At 49.9% G+C, this 19,792-nt stretch overlaps 1 protein-coding gene across 7 annotated transcripts in view; it reads left to right on the top strand.

Moving 5' to 3' along the window:
* ST7L (suppression of tumorigenicity 7 like) overlaps positions 1–19,565 on the top strand; it is a 77,363-nt gene extending 57,798 nt beyond the window's left edge. Inside the window, exons 14-16 of one of the 7 annotated variants that reach the window (XR_012803954.1) lie at positions 7,419–7,558; positions 18,387–18,552; positions 18,652–18,888. Coding sequence is in view for 6 of the 7 variants with exons in the window: in XM_075615275.1 (XP_075471390.1) it covers positions 7,419–7,558; positions 18,387–18,482 (236 nt within the window). In the remaining variant the exon portion in view is untranslated. The other 6 variants (XM_075615275.1, XM_075615277.1, XM_075615276.1 and 3 more) reach the window with 6 other exon arrangements.
* The last annotated feature ends 227 nt before the right edge of the window (positions 19,566–19,792 follow it).

Below are 19,792 nucleotides of genomic sequence, written 5' to 3'. Positions count from 1 at the left end.
CCCTCCCTCCGTGTCTCACCCTCCCTCCCTCCCTCCGTGTCTCACCCTCCCTCCCTCCCTCCCTCCGTGTCTCACCCTCCCTCCCTCCGTGTCTCACCCTCCCTCCCCCTCCCTCCCTCCCTCCGTGTCTCACCTTCCCTCCCTCCGTGTCTCACCTTCCCACCCTCCCTCCCTCCATGTCTCACCCTCCCTCCCTCCCTCTATGTCTCACCCTCCCTCCCTCCGTGTCTCACCTTCCCTCCCTCCCTCCGTGTCTCACCCTCCCTCCCTCCGTGTCTCACCTTCCCTCCCCTCCCTCCGTGTCTCACCCTCCCTCCCTCCGTGTCTCACCCTCCCTCCCTCCCTCCGTGTCTCACCCTCCCCTCCCTCCGTGTCTCACCCTCCCTCCCTCCCTGTCTCACCCTCCCTCCCTCCCTGTCTCACCCTCCCTCCCTCCCTGTCTCACCCCTCCCCTCCCTCCCTCCGTGTCTCACCCTCCTCCTCCGTCTCACCCTCCCTTCCTCCCTCCCTCCGTGTCTCACCCTCCCTCCCTCCGTGTCTCACCCTCCCTCCCTCCGTGTCTCACCCTCCCTCCCTCCGTGTCTCACCCTCCCTCCCTCCGTGTCTCACCCTCCCTCCCTCCGTGTCTCACCCTCCCTCCCTCCGTGTCTCACCCCTCCCTCCCTCCGTGTCTCACCCTCCCTCCCTCCGTGTCTCACCCTCCCTCCCTCCGTGTCTCACCCTCCCTCCCTCCGTGTCTCACCCTCCCTCCCTCCGTGTCTCACCCTCCCTTCCTCCGTGTCTCACCCTCCCTCCCTGTCTCACCCTCCCTCCCTCCCTGTCTCACCCTCCCTCCCTCCCTCCGTGTCTCACCTTCCCTCCCTCCCTCCCTCCGTGTCTCACCCTCCCTCCCTCCCTCCGTGTCTCACCCTCCCTCCCTCCGTGTCTCACCCCCTCCACCCTCCCTCCGTGTCTCACCCTCCCTCCCTCCTCCTCCGTGTCTCACCCTCCCTCCCTCCGTGTCTCACCCTCCCTCCCTCCGTGTCTCACCCTCCCTCCCTCCGTGTCTCACCCTCCCTCCCCTCCGTGTCTCACCCTCCCTCCCTCCGTGTCTCACCCTCCCTCCCTCCGTGTCTCACCCTCCCTCCCTCCGTGTCTCACCCTCCCTCTCTCCGTGTCTCACCCTCCCTCCCTCCGTGTCTCACCCTCCCTCCCTCCGTGTCTCACCCTCCCTCCCTGTATCCCTCCCTGTCTCCCTCGCCCTCCCTCCCTGTCTCACCCTCCCTCCCTCCGTGTCTCACCCTCCCTCTCTCCGTGTCTCACCCTCCCTCCCTCCGTGTCTCACCCTCCCTCCCTCCGTGTCTCACCCTCCTTCCGTGTCTCACCCTCCCTCCCTCCCTCCCTCTGTGTCTCACCCTCCCTCCCTCCGTGTCTCACCCTCCCTCCCTCCGAGTCTCACCCTCCCTCCCTCCCTCTGTCTCTCCCTCCCTCCCTCCCTCCCTCCGTGTCTCACCCTCCCTCCCTCCCCTCCGTGTCTCACCCTCCCTCCCTCCCTCCGTGTCTCACCCTCCCTCCCTCCCTCCGTGTCTCACCCTCCCTCCCTCCCTCCGTGTCTCACCCTCCCTCCCTCCCTCCGTGTCTCACCCTCCCTCCCTCCGTGTCTCACCCTCCCTCTCTCCCTCCCTCCCTCCGTGTCTCACCCTCCCTCCCTCCCTCCCTCCGTGTCTCACCCTCCCTCCCTCCCTCCTTGTCTCACCCTCCCTCCCTGTCTCACCCTCCCTCCCTCCCTGTCTCACCCTCCCTCCCTCCCTGTCTCACTCTCCCTCCCTCCGTGTCTCACCCTCCATCCCTCCCTCCGTGTCTCACCCTCCCTCCCTCCCTCCCTCCGTGTCTCCCCCTCCCCTCCATCCCTCCCTCCGTGTCTCACCCTCCCTCCCTCCCTGTCTCACTCTCCCTCCCTCCGTGTCTCACCCTCCATCCCTCCCTCCGTGTCTCACCCTCCCCTCCCTCCCTCCCTCCGTGTCTCCCCCCTCCCTCCATCCCTCCCTCCGTGTCTCACCCTCCCTCCCTCCCTCCCTCCGTGTCTCACCCTCCCTCCCTCCCTCCCTCCGTGTCTCACCCTCCCTTCCTCCCTCCCTCCGTGTCTCACCCTCCCTCCCTCCCTCCCTCCGTGTCTCACCCTCCCTCCCTCCCTCCCTCCGTGTCTCACCCTCCCTCCCTCGTGTCTCACCTCCCCTCCCTCCCTGTCTCACCCTCCCCTCCCTCCCTGTCTCACCCTCCCTCCCTCCCTCCCTCCGTGTCTCACCTTCCCTCCCTCCCTCCGTGTCTCACCTTCCCTCCCTCCCTCCCTCCCTCCGTCTCACCTTCCCTCCCTCCCTCCGTGTCTCACCTTCCCTCCCTCCCTCCCTCCGTGTCTCTCCCTCCCTCCCTCCCTCCGTGTCTCACCCTCCCTCCCTCCCTCCCTCCGTGTCTCACCTTCCCTCCCTCCCTCCGTGTCTCACCCTCCCTCCCTCCGTGTCTCACCTTCCCTCCCTCCCTCCCTCCGTGTCTCACCCTCCTTCCCTCCCTCCGTGTCTCACCCTCCCTCCATGTCTCACCCTCCCTCCGTGTCTCACCTTCCCTCCCTCCCTCCGTGTCTCACCCTCCCTCCCTCCGTGTCTCACCCTCCCTCCCTCCCTCCGTGTCTCACCCTCCCTCCCTCCGTGTCTCACCCTCCCTCCCTCCGTCCGTGTCTCACCCTCCCTCCCTCCCTCCGTGTCTCACCCTCCCTCCCTCCGTGTCTCACCCTCCCTCCCTCCGTGTCTCACCCTCCCTCCCTCCGTGTCTCACCCTCCCTCCCTCCCTCCCTCCGTGTCTCACCCTCCCTCCCTCCGTGTCTCACCCTCCCTCCCTCCCTCCCTCCGTGTCTCACCCTCCCTCCCTCCGTGTCTCACCCTCCCTCCCTCCCTCCCTCCGTGTCTCACCCTCCCTCCCTCCCCTCCCTCCGTGTCTCACCCTCCCTCCCTCCCTCCGTGTCTCACCCTCCCTCCCTCCCTCCCTCCGTGTCTCACCCTCCCTCCCTCGTGTCTCACCCTCCCTCCCTCCCTCCCTCCGTGTCTCACCTTCCCTCCCTCCGTGTCTCACCTTCCCACCCTCCCTCCCTCCGTGTCTCACCCTCCCTCCCCTCCCTCTATGTCTCACCCTCCCTCCCTCCGTGTCTCACCTTCCCTCCCTCCCTCCGTGTCTCACCCTCCCTCCCTCCGTGTCTCACCTTCCCTCCCTCCCTCCGTGTCTCACCCTCCCTCCCTCCCTCCGTGTCTCACCCTCCCTCCCTCCCTCCGTGTCTCACCCTCCCTCCCTCCGTGTCTCACCCTCCCTCCCTCCCTGTCTCACCCTCCCTCCCTCCCTGTCTCACCCTCCCTCCCTCCCTGTCTCACCCTCCCTCCCTCCCTCCGTGTCTCACCCTCCCTCCGTCTCACCCTCCCTTCCTCCCTCCCTCCGTGTCTCACCCTCCCTCCCTCCGTGTCTCACCCTCCCTCCCTCCGTGTCTCACCCTCCCTCCCTCCGTGTCTCACCCTCCCTCCCTCCGTGTCTCACCCTCCCTCCTCCCTCCGTGTCTCACCCTCCCTCCCTCCGTGTCTCACCCTCCCTCCCTCCGTGTCTCACCCTCCCTCCCTCCGTGTCTCACCCCTCCCTCCCCTCCGTGTCTCACCCTCCCTCCCTCCGTGTCTCACCCTCCCTCCCTCCGTGTCTCACCCTCCCTCCCTCCGTGTCTCACCCTCCCTCCCTCCGTGTCTCACCCTCCCTTCCTCCGTGTCTCACCCTCCCTCCCTGTCTCACCCCTCCCTCCCTCCCTGTCTCACCCTCCCTCCCTCCCTCCGTGTCTCACCTTCCCTCCCCTCCCTCCCTCCGTGTCTCACCCTCCCTCCCTCCCTCCGTGTCTCACCCTCCCTCCCTCCGTGTCTCACCCCTCCCTCCCTCCGTGTCTCACCCTCCCTCCCTCCCTCCCTCCGTGTCTCACCCTCCCTCCCTCCGTGTCTCACCCTCCCTCCCTCCGTGTCTCACCCTCACTCCCTCCGTGTCTCACCCTCCCTCCCTCCGTGTCTCACCCTCCCTCCCTCCGTGTCTCACCCTCCCTCCCTCCGTGTCTCACCCTCCCTCCCTCCGTGTCTCACCCTCCCTCTCTCCGTGTCTCACCCTCCCTCCCTCCGTGTCTCACCCCTCCCTCCCTCCGTGTCTCACCCTCCCTCCCTGTATCCCTCCCTGTCTCCCTTGCCCTCCCTCCCTGTCTCACCCTCCCTCCCTCCGTGTCTCACCCTCCCTCTCTCCGTGTCTCACCCTCCCTCCCTCCGTGTCTCACCCTCCCTCCCTCCGTGTCTCACCCTCCTTCCGTGTCTCACCCTCCCTCCCTCCCTCCCCTCTGTGTCTCACCCTCCCTCCCTCCGTGTCTCACCCTCCCTCCCTCCGTGTCTCACCCTCCCTCCCTGTCTCACCCTCCCTCCCTCCCTGTCTCACCCTCCCTCCCTCCATGTCTCACCTTCCCTCCCTCCCTCCCCTCCGTGTCTCACCCTCCCTCCCTCCCTCCGTGTCTCACCCTCCCTCCCTCCGTGTCTCACCCTCCCTCCCTCCGTGTCTCACCCTCCCTGCCTCCGTGTCTCACCCTCCCTCCCTCCGTGTCTCACCCTCCCTCCCTCCGTGTCTCACCCTCCCTCCCTCCGTGTCTCACCCTCCCTCCCTCCGTGTCTCACCCTCCCTCTCTCCGTGTCTCACCCTCCCTCCCTCCGTGTCTCACCCTCCCTCCGTGTCTCACCCTCCCTCCCTCCGTGTCTCACCCTCCCCTCCCTCCGTGTCTCACCCTCCCTCCCTCCGTGTCTCACCCTCCCTCCCTCCGTGTCTCACCCTCCCTCCCTCCGTATCTCACCCTCCCTCTCTCCGTGTCTCACCCTCCCTCCCTCCGTGTCTCACCCTCCTTCCGTGTCTCACCCTCCCTCCCTCCCTCCCTCCGTGTCTCACCCTCCCTCCCTCCGTGTCTCACCCTCCCCTCCCTCCGTGTCTCACCCTCCCTCCCTCCCTCTGTGTCTCACCCTCCCTCCCTCCGTGTCTCACCCTCCCTCTGTGTCTCACCCTCCCTCCCTCCGTGTCTCACCCTCCCTCCCTCCCTCCGTGTCTCACCCTCCCTCCGTGTCTCACCCTCCCTCACTCCTTCCGTGTCTCACCCTCCCTCCCCTCCGTGTCTCACCCTCCCTCCCTCCGTGTCTCACCCTCCCTCCCTCCGTGTCTCACCCTCCCTCCCTCCGTGTCTCACCCTCCCTCCCTCCGTGTCTCTCCCTCCCTCCGTGTCTCACCCTCCCTCCCTCCGTGTCTCACCCTCCCTCCGTGTCTCACCCTCCCTCCCTCCGTGTCTCACCCTCCCTCCCTCCGTGTCTCACCCTCCCTCCCTCCGTGTCTCACCCTCCCTCCCTCCGTGTCTCACCCTCCCTCCCTCCCTCCCTCTGTGTCTCACCCTCCCTCCCTCTGTGTCTCACCCTCCCTCCCTCTGTGTCTCACCATCCCTCCCTCCTTCCGTGTCTCACCCTCCCTCCCTCCTTCCGTGTCTCACCCTCCCTCCGTGTCTCATCCTCCCCTCCGTGTCTCACCCCTCCCTCCGTGTCTCACCCTCCCTCCCTCCTTCTGTGTCTCACCCTCCCTCCCTCCTTCTGTGTCTCACCCTCCCTCCCTCCGTGTCTCACCCTCCCTCCCTCCGTGTCTCACCCCTCCCTCCCTCCTTCCGTGTCTCACCCTCCCTCCCTCTGTGTCTCACCCTCCCTCCCTCTGTGTCTCACCCTCCCTCTGTGTCTCACCCTCCCTCCCTCCTTCCGTGTCTCACCCTCCCTCCCTCCTTCCGTGTCTCACCCTCCCTCCGTGTCTCATCCTCCCTCCGTGTCTCACCCTCCTCCGTGTCTCACCCTCCCTCCCTCCTTCTGTGTCTCACCCTCCCTCCCTCCTTCTGTGTCTCACCCTCCCTCCCTCCGTGTCTCACCCTCCCTCCCTCCGTGTCTCACCCTCCCTCCCTCCTTCCGTGTCTCACCCTCCCTCCCTCTGTGTCTCACCCTCCCTCCCTCTGTGTCTCACCCTCCCTCTGTGTCTCACCCTCCCTCCCTCCGTGTCTCACCCTCCCTCCCTGTCTCACCCTCCCTCCCTCCGTGTCTCACCCTCCCTCCCTCCGTGTCTCACCCTCCCTCCCTCCGTGTCTCACCCTCCCTCCCTCCCTCCGTGTCTCACCCTCCCTCCCTGTCTTACCCTCCCTCCCTGTCTTACCCTCCCTCCCTGTCTCACCCTCCCTCCCTGTCTCACCCTCCCTCTCTCCCTGTCTTACCCTTCCTCACCCACCCTGTCTCACCCTCCCTCACCCACCCTGTCTCACCCTCCCTCACCCACCCTGTCTCACCCTCCCTCACCCACCCTGTCTCACCCTCCCTCCCTGTATCCCTCCCTGTCTCCCTCGCCCTCCCTCCCTGTCTCCCTCCCTCCCTCCCTCCCTGTCTCCCTCCCTCGCCCTCCCTCCCTGTCTCCCTCACCCTCTGTCTTATCTTAACTGCCGTATACCTACACCGAAGTAACCTACTCTGCTTTCTTCCAGATCTGACTCAAATTTCACGCGGGAGACATCGGATGACAGGTAAGGAACACCTCCCCTCCAGTATAGTACCTTGAGGGACTGCGGATCAGGTAAGATCCCAGGCGGAATTATTGCTTTTAGAAATTGTGAAGAGGGGGCATCCTGACACTGGTTAATGGGTTCAGAATCATTCACATCTGTGTTTTTTTTTTGTTCGATTTATTGAGGTACACACACACACACACACACACACACACACACACACACACACACACACACACACACACACTCTCTCTAATGGTAGTAAAGTATAAGTGTACTACAATAAATAAACTTATATATATATATATATATATATATATAAAAAAAAAAAAATGTGTCCCGGTTTTTCATTTTCAAAATCTGGTCACCCTAATGTCACCCCTCACCATACGTCTTGCTACCCAAAGCACTTTAATAGCCACAAAGCGAAGCATACTCTGTATTTGATGTCTGTTTTGGAGTCGTGCATCAGCATGTGGAGCTTGACACAAACACTAACCCCATCTTTTCCTTTCAAGATTCCCTCCACTGGTTCCCCTTTGAATCTGTTCTGGTCAGGCTGTTTGTGAAATGTCCCTGTTTTTGCCTATATGTAAGTGAATGGCTTTATAAAACGCAGAAGAAGGAGGGGGGCTTTAAAATGTGTTCTAAGGTGATTAGAGTATTGTGATTGCACCTGGCAACATATGTGAGTACGAGGCTTTGAAATAGAATTATTTCAAAAAGTTGTTTTGTGCTTCTCTGACGTTCAGCAGAATTACATAATAAATCGTGAAATCCCTGAAACCATTTAATATATATATATATTTATTTTTTTCAGCATTCCATGACGTTTCCGTGTACCCCAAGAAGGAGCTTCCTTTCTTTATCCACTTTACAGCTGGACTGTGCTCCTTTACAGCAATGTTGGCTCTTCTAACCCATCAGTTTCCAGAACTCATGGGAGTTTTTGCAAAAGCTGTAAGTAGTCACAGGAGAAACCTCAGATCCTGCGAAGACCGGTCCAAATACTTGCATAACTTGCGCTTATAGTGACGGCATTGCTTCAAAACAAATGCATTGTCGACGTCGACGGAGCAATAGTGCTACCACAAATCTGGTAGTCACTGTTAATTGATTTTTTTTCGACTACGGTCTCCCCTTGCGGCCAATCAGGAGCTTCTCCGTGCCTCTGCCCTCCCCCTTTTTTGACGTCGCTGGCCTTGTAGCCAGCAGCGTCGCCTAAACTTAAAATATGACTTTCGCAATGGCGACAGGTGACATCATCGGTCGCCGTCGCCGGCACTATAAGCGCGGCCTAAGGCTTATTTTCCAAAACAGGTTGAATAGAGGAGTGGCATTTTGGAATCGTGGTAGGGCAGAACTATCATGGGACATACTGTAAGGCTGTCTTGTGTGCCTGGCTAAGGCAGCGTCCAAGCTAGCTTGGTGCTTGGGGAGACTGTTAAATTTGAGTTTTGAGCGTAGAGCAGGGGCACTTGACCCTTCTCTGACCAATGACAGCCCAACAGTCCAACAACCAATCATAGTGCAGCACATTTCCTGCATGTGAATTGAGCCACAATAAACTTTTGCTTGTGTGCAGTACTGCCGGGTTTTGATGAGATTTATATATTTATACCACACCATGCAGGAATTGACCCCTTGATTGTTTCATATACCAGTCCCGTGCTCTAAGCACTACAGGACAATGTGGATAGATAATTATGCTCCATTAACAACCCTATGGTTGTTTGTATGGTGTATTCTAATTTGGTGATTACTGCAGTGTTAAGGTTGTTTTAATATGTTAAGGTTGTTTAAAAAGTCAGAACACCCTCTGTGGTGCAGTAGTTGGAGAATTGCGCTAGCATATAAAGTATCAGGGGTTCAATTCCTGCATGGTGTAGTATAATTTATATATTATTATATTACCAGTATATACTTTAGGAATTGAACCCTTGATTTTTCATATACAAGTCCACTGCTCCAAGCACTACACCACAGAGGGAGATGTATGTTGTATTTTCTCAGGGTTGGCCATCAGTTAAAGGTGGCAACCATGAGTACTGCTTATTTTTGCTGCACCACATAGGAATGGATCATTGCAAAATTGAAATGTTTCATTAGTGTTCCGGGGGGAGGGGTGAGAGAGGGGAAGGTGGAAGGGGGGGGGAGTGACGGGTGGAAGGGGGGGGGGTGAGTGAGAGGTGGAAGGGGGGGGGAGTGAGAGGTGGAAGGGGGGGGGAGTGAGAGGTGGAAGGGGGGGGGAGTGAGAGGTGGAAGTGGGGGGGAGGAGGAGGTGGAAGTGGGGGGGAGGGAGAGGTGGAAGTGGGGGGGAGGGAGAGGTGGAAGTGGGGGGGAGGGAGAGGTGGAAGTGGGGGGGAGGGAGAGGTGGAAGTGGGGGGGAGGGAGAGGTGGAAGTGGGGGGGAGGGAGAGGTGGAAGGTGGGGGAGGGAGAGGTGGAAGGGGAGGGAGGGAGAGGGGGAGGAGGGGAGTGGGGGGGGGATAGAGGTGGGAAGGCGGGTGAGGGATAGAGGTGGGAAGGCGGGGGAGGGGGGAAGGTGTGGATGGGGGATGAGGGAGAGGTGGGGAGGGGGGAAGGAGAGAATGGAGGGACACCCTCACAGCCCTGATCCAGACAATGACACGCCCCCTCCCTTAATAGCCACGCCCCCGCTCCTTCTCTCAAATTATTGCAGGACAGCCGAGTGTTCATGCTTGAAGAGTTGGTGACGTCACTGCTCTCAAGCATGAGCGCACTCAGCGCTAGCATGGACGCAGCCTAAGGCATCGGGCATGGTGCCTCGGGCCGCGCTCCTGCTCTGCCTCGCCTGCTCAATCTGGAGCTTTTTTGTGCCCTGGCAGGCGAGGCAGTGGGCGGAGGCGTGGCAAGAGGTGGGGCTAGTCCCTCACTCCCATTGGATGTGAGCGGTCACGCGACCGCTCCTCCGCTCCCCTGAGCGGCAAATTTTAAACATGCTTATCTGCTCAAAATATCTGAGCCTCCGCATGCATGCGGAAGCGGCTGCTAAAGCCGCGCTGATGACAGATGGAGGGGGTAAGTGCATCTGCTCAGCGCGGCTCAGCACAGCCTACTCTACTATGTCCCAGGCCTAAGAGACCAGCTTCAATTTCAGGATTGCCTCACACATGGTAAAAACAGAAAACCTGTTTTGTTATAACTCAAGGGATGACTTTCAATAGATCACAGCCACATAAAGCTATTGCAAGTAAATCGAACACTTTTCCGGTTAGAAAAGCAGAGAACAGGGTGAGGGGTTTGGAAACCTGATGTGGAGTTCCAGGGCGGCTACAGCACACACGGCATTCTTACTTCCAGTCTCCATGTCCCAATTCTCATTATGTACATCAGGTTCCATTATCCTCGGCATTGTATAATGTCTCCTTGAATAACGATTTGGTCTGCAAGGCAATTCTGTACACACCATTTCTGCTATACAAATGAAAATAACAGTTTAAATTGCTACAGGTTATTGGAAAGCATGGCATACAATGTCTTGTAATGTGTTGTTTTTTTTTGTTTTTTTAAGCAAGCTCAAAACTGTTTTAAGACGGGGGGGAAAGAAGTTGGTCAATCTCAAGATCTGGTTTATTTGGTAAAATGAACCCTTGGCACTGCCGGAGGGACCAGCAAAACATTATGCCACAACGCTTTTGCAGGTTAACATTTATAACGCATCAACATTTCTGCACAAAAGCATGGCAATTCCAGATTTGTGACTCTTAGGCTGGGGCCATGGTGACCGGGCGTTCGTGTCTGTGCACGCGACGTCACCCGCGTTATAGTTGAAGCGTTTTGTGGCCAGGCTAAACGCGATGGTGAGGCTTGTCTGATGCATGTCGTGGACGTGACGTCACAGAGCTGGTTCGCCCTCATTGGGTTAACCGCTCACATGACCTGGCCGTTACGCGTGGAATCTAATTTATTTGATTCCTCGCTCACCGAACGCGCGGTTTATGGATGCGATCAATGCCTTAAGGCCTTACCCTTTAAAATATTCACTAAAAAGTGTGATAGCTGCTTGCCACCTGTAATGGACAAGACCATGCGAGTGCCACATTCAGCATTGAAGTATTCATAAGCGAAACGCGCATGGGTTGAAGGATTCTTATGGATAGTGCACAGCAGGATATAGATCAAGCCTGCATAACTCCAGTCCTCGAGGCATACTGAGCTACTAATTGAGCCAGCTGTGCTGAAGTAGGGATATCCTGAAAACCTGGCCTGTTTGCAGACCTCAAGGACTGGAGTTGTGCAGGCATTATATAGATAGTAGGTTCTTTGCACCAAAACTACTGACCCTTTTTTGTTTCTATAAATGCACCAATTCATATTGGGAAGGAGACTCGGTAGTCATATGCCCTATATTTTAAGTGGAGGAACAATTGAATTCAAGCAGAGCTGGTGTCAACCTACCGAGAGGCTTGAAAGTATATTTGGATGCCTGACATCCTTTAGTTGCCCTGTAAAAAATACTTTACGACATACTTTGTTCAAACTTTTTTACATTTATTTTTACGGCTATTACAATAAATGAGCATCATAAAACAAAAAGAAAAAAAACTCAAGCCCTAATTTTTAGAAATACCAAAAAAAGACACCAGCAAAGATATACATTCCATAAATGTAGCAACATGTAATTTATTTGTTTTTTTTTATGTAGGGCGTTATTTCAAAAGTTGCTTTTGAAAACAATATAAAACCCCAATAAAAATTAACCGCAGCTTCTAAATATCTCTTTGTAGCTGGAGGGGTTAAATTAACAAAACATTTTTCTTCCAGGATCTGTGTACTAATTTTTGTCAAAGCAGCTACAGGCCTGGCAGTGGGGCCTCCCGTCTACAAACTTCTGCTATGCGTTAAGTGAAAAAATGCAGTTGGACATGGCTGTGATTAATTTCTCTGCAGTCCCTCGCTGGCTGTACTATAAGCATGGGCTAGCTATCTGCTTCATCAATTCCTTTAGGACTGTGTTAGCAAAACCTGTATGGTTTCCAAATGGATGTAAACACGTTTATATGTTCAGCAACCCGGTGTACGTTATCTTGTACGTTGATGCCAGACTTGTCAGTCTGAGTATATCAGCATTGTACCACACAACTTTCTCAGTGGTACAGTGGGTAAATATGCAGTTTTTACTTGATTCTTAGTTGGGGATATTAGTAAGGTTGTTTGATTTAAGGCGTATGATGTTTTTTTTTTTTTTTTTTTGGAATATTACAGATTGCTTGGTATGGAAATATGATATGTGTTTTTTTACAAGTGGGTTATTCAGCCAGGTGGACACTGAAAAATGATGAAGGGGTCAAGCATGGCAATCACAATGAAATACAAAAATAGTCTTGAGGAATAGGTAGCATGGGATATAAACATATCAAACAGCAAAATTCCACACACGTTTTTGCCAAGATAAACTGGTAGTTTCCAAGGCCCCCCCCCAAACAACTCTGCTTACAATCATTTTAGTTTTTTTATATAAACACTGTCTTTTGTCTAAGAGAGAAACACGCATGGACAGCTTCACAGCTAGGGTGGTATCTATATTTGCCATGATTAGCTGTCTGTCTTGTGTCATGTCTTCCATTTCTTAAATAATTGGTATCCATGAAAAATATTTACAGAACACTTTTTTTTGTAAACCCTTGATCAATGGCCTTGGCATATGTACATGTATACGTTTTCACAAGTTGTGCAATAACTATGGATTGGCATATCATTTTTCATAATACCATATGCACATGTGTGTTTCTTGCTAGATTTCAAATCCCTATTTCCACGATGAATTGGATTGATGACACCTTATATTTTGTTTACACTAGTAATGAAACAGAAGTTTGTTCATTTTCTAAACTCCTTTTTGGCGTCTCACAGTTTGATTTTTGTATTTTAATTTAGTATTGGCCCATTCTAATACCTTGATGGAGAGAAATGGACTGTAGACCTATTTGGCTCTTGTGGTTATGACATGCTAAATTAATGTACATTAAAACATTTCAATAACTGACAAGACGCTAAGACTATTTTGGACCAGATTCATTAAAGTTGCTAAACCATATCATGAATTATAGCTTATTCATTGGAAACCTTGACACCATTTGTAGTCAAATTAGTTTATGGATCAAAGTTTCATGGCTGCAAAGCTGCACCAGGTTTATCGAAGAAGAAAGCTCACTGCTTTTAACGATTTAGATGCACAACACCATAGTTGGTATGGGAGTTTTCTAACCAAGAGCTTGGTTTGTGCTTAAAGAAGCAGCAGAAGGTTGAGGAATTTCCTAGTGACGTCTGAATAAAGAGATCTAGGTGACCACACACCTTTTTGAAAGATAACAGGAAAGGTTGAAGGAGATGCTTTAACTAGTCAGTGCACAGCTGTTTAAGTGGACTATTTTCAGATGAAACATGAAGTACAGATGTACTCTTGGATATTTTCACATTTCACTGAAATGAGAATTAAAATTAATCAAAACAAGAAGTAGTTAAAACTTCTAGCAGTGTTATTCTTGGATATCATTTTAATGTTTCTATAGGGTAGCCTGAGTCGACCAACATAAAAATAATTCATACTTGCTGCGCTTATAGTGATGGCGACACGACTGATTACGTCGCCATTGCAAAAGTTGTAATGAGGTTTGGAGACGTTGCTGGCTACAAGGGGAGTGAAGTCAGCAAGGGGGAAGGCAGTGGGGCTATGCGATTGGCTTATAGGCAGTCACATGGGGAGACAGACAGTCTGCAAAATCACATTCTAGTGGCTACAAGGATCTTGATAGCACCGTCGCTCCATCGCGTCCACTATAAGCGCACGCGACGGAACCAATACAATTGTTTTGAGTCAACGTCACTATAAGCGCAGCCTTTTAATGTTGTTTGGTACCACTGAATGCATAGAAGATCATCATATGCAATATATATCACCAATTCTGGAGCAGAAATTGGATCTAATTTGAGCCTGGACAGAAAACCTTTTAGTATAGGTTTATAAATTGGTATATGAGATTTTTCAGTGACCATCTGAAATCCCATTGATGCATTGAATCAAATGCTGATGGATCAGATACATACTGTAATGTACAGATCATTCTTCACCAAGTGTTCTTGAAAGATAAGGTCCCTGTAACGGTACACTAAAAGGCACTTGGTAATTTGCATTGGCTTTTTGTAACCCTAATATTTGCTCTCCAAGCTAGCAAGCTAAAAATATTTTGTCATTCCTACAGGGTGGCAGGTGACATGGGACCAAAGCAAAATAATACACTTGGCATCTTGAGCAGCAATCAACCTTAATCTCATCCACTAGGAAATACTCTAGGTTTAGGCCCTAACGTGTATGTTTACAGTGCATTATAAACTTCTGCTATTTCTCAGCTATGTTGATCATATGAGGGATGTACACTTCTCGTGGCTTAAATAAAAGCCGTCTCTTGGTCTGTGTTGACATTAACAGTCACCTTGGTGCTACACACAACTGGTTTAGACTTGGCACTTATGGAAAGATAATACATCTCCGCTTCAGGTGGTGCCAAAAACAGAAGCATATGGTTGAGCAGAGGAGCGCGAGATCATTTGCTTGTGTGGGTCAGACTGTGATCTCATCTAGTGTGACTGTCTGATTGCATTAAGAGAGGATATATTGGGATTTAAAAACCTGTGATACAGATCAAAGTGTAAGCAAATGTATCCTTACCAGGATGCGTCTAAAAGGCATTAGGGTGACATCCAGAAAATGTAACACGTCTGCGTATGTTACGTCTGTGTTTCCATTCAAGGAGAGGACAGCGAGGGAGAGGCATAGTAAAACCTATAGCTATATTAGTATGCAGTTATTTATATTCAAACAAAGGTCGTCCTTTCCATTATACTCCTATAAAAGGCCTTCTTGACTTTTCTGCTGTAATGAAGTCGAACTAAAATGTTTTCACGGCTGTAATATTTAGTCACACTGCGTGAATTGCTATCATAAGTCTTCTAGTAAACACATTCCTGCCATTTGTTAAGGGGGGGGGGGGAAGAAAGGTCATATGTTGGTTAACAAATTGTATACGTTTGGGGCACTTTACTTTAAGATATTTACAAGATATAAAACCTAAAAAATTTAATTTTCAATGTCATTTGATTTTAGTGAGAGAGGCATTTTAGACAGGTATATTTAAGAGTGGATTCACTCTAGCAATAAAATGCAAGAACAGTAATACATTTCCCTCAAATTCACCCTTTTGTTACCAAAGGGGACCCTTGAGGTTACAGGATTAAAACAAATCCTATTGTACAAACTTTTTTAATTTGCGCGTCTTAACCAAAGTAGTATTTTTTTTTTAACTCCTTCAGCAACTTATATGTTTGCAGTCCGTTGTTGACCCCTCAAGAGCTGAAGGAGTAAGAGAGGATTTTTGAGAATGAATTGCAATTTAGAGCAGTTTTAATTAGATTTGACTTTGAGCCTCTGCAACCACTGTCCAGATGGTAATAAGACAGCAAGCCATCTCCCTTCCCTTAATACTGACTGCATCCTGTCTTACTGTTTTATGGCCATTCCGTAAGATAAAGGCATTGTTCTCACCTCTCCACAGATGAAGGAGATTTAAGAATCTTTATCCACTTTGATGCTGGCAAGAAACTTCAGAGCCCAAACCGCTTCAGCTAAGGTCGTAGCTGACGTTTTTGATTCTCTGATCCCTTTTGTCTGTGGGAATTTAGGATTTTCTTTCAATAAACCCTCGCTGTGAAGGATTTTCTTATTAAATGCAGTGTCTGATGTATTTTTCCCCACTGCTCGTCTATTCTCTTTTTTTTGTTGCGCGTCCTTTGAAGAGCCTCACAGTGCAGTCTGATCAAGCTTTTTTAGAAAGTCCTGATCAGTGATGTCCTATTTTTCAAATCTATACTTGAGTTGCAGTCAGTTGGAAGCATTCCGTATGAAACAGCTTAAAAACTATTGCAAAATGTGTTTTCTTAATCTATGATATATTTAACTGCAAATTCAATTTGGGTCCAACTCTGAACTGCAGTGCGTGTACACAATGCACACGTGGATTGAAGAGGGACAGGCACTCCGATATTTCAAGTGAATTTTATTCCTCGACCTTTCACCTCCCAACGGAGCCTTTTTTCGAGAGAGAGCGTGCCACCAAATTAATAAAGGGGATGGATAATCTGATTTATGCAGAGAGGCAAGTGAAATTAGATTTGTTTACATTAGAAAAGAGGCGTCTAAGAGGGGATATGATCACTATATACAAATATATTCGGGGACAGTACAAGGAGCTTTCAAAATAATTATTCATCTCGAGCCGTACAAAGGACACAGGGTCATCCCTTTAGGTTGGAGGAAAGGATATTTTCACCAGCAATAAAGGAAAGGGTTCTTTACAGTATGGGCAGTTAAAATGTAGAATTCATTAAGCATGGAGACTGATGCATATATTCAATATATATCTTCAAAAAAAGGTTGGACATCTTTTTAGAAAGGAAAGGTATATAGAGATATACCAAATAAGTAAACATGGGAAGGATGTTGATCCAGGGAAAAATCTGATTGCCAGTACTTGGAGTCAAGATGGAATTTATTTTTCCCCTGATGAGACATCATTGGATGATATTTCACTTGGGTTTTTTGTTTGCCTTCCTTGGGATCAATATACTGTAAGTATATAGAATAAAGTATCTGTTGTCTACATTTTAGCAGAGGTTGAACTCTTGGACGTATGTCTTTTTTCAACCTACTATGTAAGAGAACCCCAATTCAATCTTTCGTTATATGAAGGGAGTGTCCTGCTCCCTGAAGCACATATGAAATATTTCATCATTTTCAGCCTTTGTCGATCCACTGCTGGATGGTTGCAACCTCTCCTCTCCACGATGCTCAAACACATTTTCTGATTTCATCCTCCCATCTTACTTTTGGTCGTTGTCTTGGTCTTTTAAATTCCCTTGGAATCCAGTTGAGTGCCATCTTTGTCCAACAATGGTAAAAAAAAATTTGGTAATCTGACTGGCCCACTGCCATTTTAATTTCTTCAAACTTGTGATGTCACAAACTTTTGTTTTGGTTTCACCCCATTTATTTTTCCCTGCGGGTAATACCCAGCATACATCTCTCCATACTTATTTGAGTTGTCTGAAGCGTCTTCACATTTAGGGTCCAAGTTTTAAAGCGGGATCGGATGCGCTGTTGCCGGTCGTGACAGAAACTCATGGGTCAATCAACGCGGTGCTGTGCCAGGGGTAAAAATGTTGGGCTACTAGGCTTTTTTCATCCCTGGTTTACACCAAGTTAGAGCAGGTAAAAAAAAATTACATTCAAAAGTTAAAATAATGAACAGAGGCAGAGAACTTGATGCCTTTCATTTTAATGTATGAACAAGTGCAAAATACCCAGACTCTCTTTAATATACTGTTATGCAATCTTCCTCTTGCTTTTGTAGCTTTAAGCCCCAGTTACATGATTGCAGCCCCAATCTTCTCAAGCAAGGGAGTGCTACATAACGGCATAATTAATAGGTGTCTTAGACATATGGGATGAAAGTGCTTCCCTTAGCCCCAAATTAAATGTGCTTCAAAATGCGTCTTCAATTAATGGTGCTCTGAGCTTACCCCCAAAAACAAGACCTTAGTATGAATCTATTTTATAATGCAAGTGAATGGGACTCTCCAGTTGAACGTGACCTGTATAACCTGTAATATACAGTACAAGGACACTGCAGGGTGTGGTTTACACACGTAGCCCATATTTTTATTCCCACTGGCTCATTGATTTTGAATTGGCTACGTGTAATGGGGTGGCGCGGTTGCACTGGCGCGACTTCACCTGCAGGAGTACGCTGACTGGCGCTATATCTGTACATTCTATTACCGCACATGGTAGTCTAACAGAATTATTTTCCTCTGTGGAATATTTCCTTGTAATGGCTCGTTAAAGCCATGCATGTGAAGACAGGTGCCTTTAAATCTACACTGTCATCACTGGAAACTAAAATAAAATCAGAAGGGATAAATAACCGGCGTGAACAAAGGTTAAAAAAAAAAAAACAGTGCAAGGCAGGTGCCAAAGTGTTTTGCATGCAATTTTGTTTCTCTAGCACGGATTACAATGAAGATTGTAACTTTTTGGAAAACTAAATGATAAAGATAAAAAAAAAAATGTAGACTGTTGATGTGCATAAAAGAGCAAGAGTTTGTCTTCATAGCAGGAATCTGTTTATACATCAACCCTTGCCTACAACGTCACGGTCCCATAATGGATGAGTAAATGGCACTGCTGATTTAGTGAACCCTACACCTGGTAATTTATACAGGTACTACTAAAAGAGAGGTAGATTTTCACAGCAATGGATTTCTCGAGCGCTGGTGCATTTGTGGGTCTCATAACTGGAGCGCTGTTAATCAATGTAGCATCACCCTTCACAGAAGAGGATCTCCCATCAAGATCTGATGAGTGTCCATTAAACCCTTTCACTGGCAGAGAGCGTTATACAGCACATTCTGACTTGAAAACTCTGACTTCTTTAAATTAAAAGATCTATATATTTGCATCCTGGGGCATAGAAAAAAAATCTATTTTTTTTATTATTATACACGTCTTGTACATTATTACCGAAGCAGACACAGGCTGGAGCTGAATGCATGGGAATGTATTTTCTTTAGCAGGGAGCTTGACATTAATTCCCCAGAATGAATGGATGTTGGGAGAGTTGCATTGCTTTTTCTCTCACCCCTTGTTAAACTGCAGTGCCATCTTAATTTTAACTGTAACACACTGTTTCCTCTCTGCTGTCTCTCTTTCAGTTCTTCGTGATGTTGCTCGCTCCTTTCAACTTTGTGCTGGAAAAGATTGAAAGTGTTATGCCGTCAAGCTTCTGGCATCAGCTGACCCGAATATAACAGCAACACACATTGCCAGCATTGTGTGATCAGCAGGTAGAAAAGAAGGAGCGAGAGAGACGTAGTAGAGGTGCATTGCTAATTCAGGACCCGCCTTAATATTAACATGAAACACAGAGTAATATTACATGGTACTCTTCCAACCAGCGAATGTTTCTTCCACTTTCAGAACAGAAGCTCCACACACAAACTTTTATTTGGACTCTCCAAAAATGAGAACAGCTGATTTACCACTTTGTCTGTAAGCCCCTTCAGTCCCCCTCTATAGATGTTCAGAGGAACTTATAGGATGGCGAAGGACTCTCCAGTTCACCACAATTAATGGGAACAGGATAAACAAGACCAAAATAAATGTGTACACACTTATTACTGAATAAAATTGGATATAACTGTATTTAAAAACAAATCTTTGATTGCTGGTTTTAATTGCAATGCACTAACCGTGTGTGTGTGTGTGTGTGTCTAACACTTGACAAAGAAAAACATTATTTCTATCTAAGCTACAATAAAGAATGTGTGTATTTATATAATCCACAAGAAACGCCAAATAATTTCATTGTCACTATCAGAAATGGATAGAAATACTAACTGGTAGGGCATAACTGCATTAACCTCCCCTCCCCCCTATACCACATCTTTTTATTTGAAATCAAATGAATTGTAGTTATAGAATATAAACTTTTTTCCCCTACAAAAAACACCACTGCGTGTAAAATCATAATGTCTAATCATGTACAGTAAAAATATAATTGTAAAAAAAAATGCAATTGGTGTGGATTTCGAGTGTAAGATATTGGTGACAAGGGGGCGGTTGTGTCAACTGGTTAATGGACATAATATGAAAACAAGGTGATGGGAACAGATTATTTGGCCATCTTTTGTAACCTTTGAACCCGTACCATTTTTTTCCAGCACTGGATCAGCAGCCAAGCAAGCGTTTCTTCCAGTAGTCCGAGATTCACTGTTTCCTGGACCATACCCAGCCATAAAAACAGAGTGAGAGAGTAGATCTGGCAGGTAAAACATCAATTAAACATATGTCATAAGCGAAGCGAGTCATCAAAAGAATGTGTTTGATAGTTTCTGTAAGGTAGGTGTGATCTTATTAACCCATTTGATGCCAGAAGTGAATGCAACGCAGTGCTCTAAAGAGGTTAAAAATACATGCTACTTCCAGAGAACATAATAATAATAAAGTTATATTTATTTCATATAGCGCTTTTCTCCCAGTGGGTCTCAAAGCACTTCACAATGACAGTACAGTGCGTGGTACGCAGCATTGGACATTAGTATTGTTACAGACACGGTCC

Source organism: Ascaphus truei, chromosome 9, assembly GCF_040206685.1.
Source record: "Ascaphus truei isolate aAscTru1 chromosome 9, aAscTru1.hap1, whole genome shotgun sequence".
Classification (NCBI taxonomy): Eukaryota; Metazoa; Chordata; class Amphibia; order Anura; family Ascaphidae; genus Ascaphus; species Ascaphus truei.
Note: the sequence above shows the minus strand (reverse complement) of the source record. Positions and strands in the feature narration are given on the sequence as shown.